The sequence below is a fragment of the Montipora foliosa genome, chromosome 6, assembly GCF_036669935.1.
Source record: "Montipora foliosa isolate CH-2021 chromosome 6, ASM3666993v2, whole genome shotgun sequence".
NCBI classification, from domain to species: Eukaryota; Metazoa; Cnidaria; class Anthozoa; order Scleractinia; family Acroporidae; genus Montipora; species Montipora foliosa.
In genome coordinates this window covers 16,988,275-16,990,774 of record NC_090874.1, presented here as the reverse complement: position 1 = coordinate 16,990,774, position 2,500 = coordinate 16,988,275, and the positions used below count along the sequence as shown (strand labels likewise).

Here is a 2,500-nt window from a genome sequence, read left to right as displayed (position 1 = left end):
GTTTTAGGTCACATTCTTTTTGAAGCCCCATGAGATTTCAATTTTCTTTTTAGTGGCAGGGGCTTCTCACTTGTTGACATATTTCTTGTGCTGCTTAAACATAAAATTTGTACTTTTAGGCATGTAGTGTGTATTTTTCTTTCCTTAATGAATGTCTTATTTTATTGACATTTATAGTTTACATGTTCCAACAGTAGTGCTGGGAAAGGTGAAGTAGGAACTAGGTGTTCTTTGGGAGATGTTGAGAGGGTGTTTGCAAAACAGACTGAAGATAAGTCCACCCAGACATGCTTCCTGTTTACCTCTGAAGTTGACTCAATATCCATGGACCATACATATGCATTTAGCTTTGGAGACATCATTGATATAAAAGAATCAAGGCAGTCTATACAGGAGCAGCTTGAAGTAAAGGAGGAAATATTGATAAAACTTAAGAAAAAAGTTGGGCAGCTGCAAAAAGAAATTGATGAGTATAAAGAACGGGAATTTACACTTGAAAAGTTTAAGAATGACAACTCTGCGATTAAATTTTACACAGGCTTTCCCAATTACACAGCACTACTAGCATTTCATAATTACCTCAAACCAAAAGTAGCCAAACTACAATACTGGGGTGCGAAAAATGTACCTGATTCCAGACCATATCAGGAGGAAGGGAAAAATAAGCCAGGTCGCACGAGGCAATTAAGTTCTTTAACTGAACTGTTTATTGTCCTTGTTAGATTAAAGGTTGGTCTTTTTGTTAGAGATCTAGTTGACAGATTTGGCATTTCTGTTGCAAACTTTAGTAAGATATTCTGTACATGGATTAATTTCTTGTATTTAGAGTTGCCTCAATTATTCCCTTTCCCTTCTCAGGAATCAGTGCGGAAAAACATGCCACAACAATTTGCCCTGTACCCTACTAATCGAGTGATTATTGACTGCACAGAGGTTTTTGTGGAGGTACCATCCTCAATGTTGGCCCAGTCACAGACCTGGTCCAACTACAAACACCATAATACATTCAAAGTATTAATTGGAATTTCCCCAAATGGCCAAGTAATTTTTGTTTCAAAGTTGTGGGGTGGTAGGATTTCAGATAAGTGCATAACAGAAAAGTCTGGCTTAATGCAATACCTTAAACCTGGAGATAACATCATGGCTGATCGCGGTTTTGAAATCACCAATATTTTACCCCCAGGTGTTGGCCTTAATATACCTCCATTTAAAGGTGCCAGGGCCCAGTTAACAGCTGAAGAAGTGAATGAAACAGTTCATATTGCTTCTGTGCGAATTCACGTAGAGCGGGCAATAGGTAGAGTCAAGAACTATCACATCCTTGATGGCACTCTACCTTTGACCCTGGCCCATACTGCAGATCAAATATTTTCAGTCTGTGCCTACCTAACCAATTTTTTGCCTCCTCTTCTCCCCCCTATAAAAAGCAAATAAAGGGGGAGGCTTGGGTATGAGTTTATTACACTGTACTTTTTTGCTGCACCTTTCAACAACATACAAAAATGTAGTTAATGAATAGCTGCATTTCCCTGTCTTTAATCATCTTAGCAGTCATCTCAGCAAACAGAAGTTTCAGTTTCACAGGCTTAAAAGTCCATGTCTGGGTTTTGTGATTGGTAGGTTTTGATTAATTTCCTTTGTTTCTGTTTCTGGTTTTATTCTTTTTTGGAGGTTATTTGATTTCCTTCATGATAAATGGAAACTAAATTATGAACTTTCAGAGTGTTGTGTGTTATTGAAACGTGCAGCATCACAAATAACTATGCCTCTCAATTTATGCTAAAGGTTTTTTTTTCTATTGCCAGTATGCAGAAAACTAAACATGAACAGAATTACATGTAATCAGACAAGGCACAATAATAAAAAATTGTTTAAGACATGATGGAATGTTTGAAACAAACTGGACGTGAAAATGTTAATGTCAACTTACTGCGGTATAACATTAGGAATTTGTAATCAGACACTTGATAAACAACAACTGCTTTCAGTGAGTACTTTTGTTACTTCCTGTTTACTTTTTGGAAGCTCCTCCAACCCCCATGCTTATATAGCTTGACACCTCGCTCAATTCTTCTGGTGAAGATTTCAGGAAGGAAAGCTCGTTTATAGAAAAAATCTAGCCTGGGTAATATTGTTTGGTACCACCATTCATTGTTGAAATAAATACGTTGAATAAAAACATTGTTTCCTCCAAACCACACAACAAAATCAACCCATTCTAAATTGCAGACATACATTTGACCTTGGACTTGGTAGTAATATTTATGGCCAAACTTAAGCTTAGGAAGCCCATCATCATCAATGTATAAACAAAAATTTGGATCTTTACATGCTTGTTCAACAGTCATTCCTCTCTTACAGTATGGGCATTTCGCTTCCAGACCTCCAACTTTCATGCCAGAAGCCTTTGGGTCATAAACCTTTCGGTCCAAACTTGCACCATAACCTGGTCTTTCCTTTGATAAGATTGTTCCAACTTCCTCTACCCGTAGCAAAGTAT

The 2,500-nt window shown here is 37.4% G+C and overlaps 3 protein-coding genes across 16 annotated transcripts in view; 1 reads left to right on the top strand and 2 right to left on the bottom strand.

The window, feature by feature from the left end:
- LOC138006859 (uncharacterized) overlaps positions 1–1,544 on the top strand; it is a 3,633-nt gene extending 2,089 nt beyond the window's left edge. The window contains exon 2 of the mRNA XM_068853459.1: positions 178–1,544. Coding sequence (XP_068709560.1) covers positions 178–1,434 — 1,257 coding nt within the window. The 3' untranslated portion in view covers positions 1,435–1,544. The remainder of the gene's footprint in view (positions 1–177) is intronic.
- LOC138006860 (uncharacterized) overlaps positions 1–2,500 on the bottom strand; it is a 44,651-nt gene that overhangs the window by 4,398 nt on the left and 37,753 nt on the right. The window lies entirely within an intron of this gene.
- Positions 1,631–2,500, bottom strand: part of LOC138008473 (uncharacterized) — a 1,991-nt gene continuing 1,121 nt past the window's right edge. The window contains exon 2 of the mRNA XM_068855802.1: positions 1,631–2,500. This exon is cut by the window's right edge and continues 791 nt beyond it. Within this exon, the coding sequence (XP_068711903.1) occupies positions 2,001–2,500 (500 nt within the window). The 3' untranslated portion in view covers positions 1,631–2,000.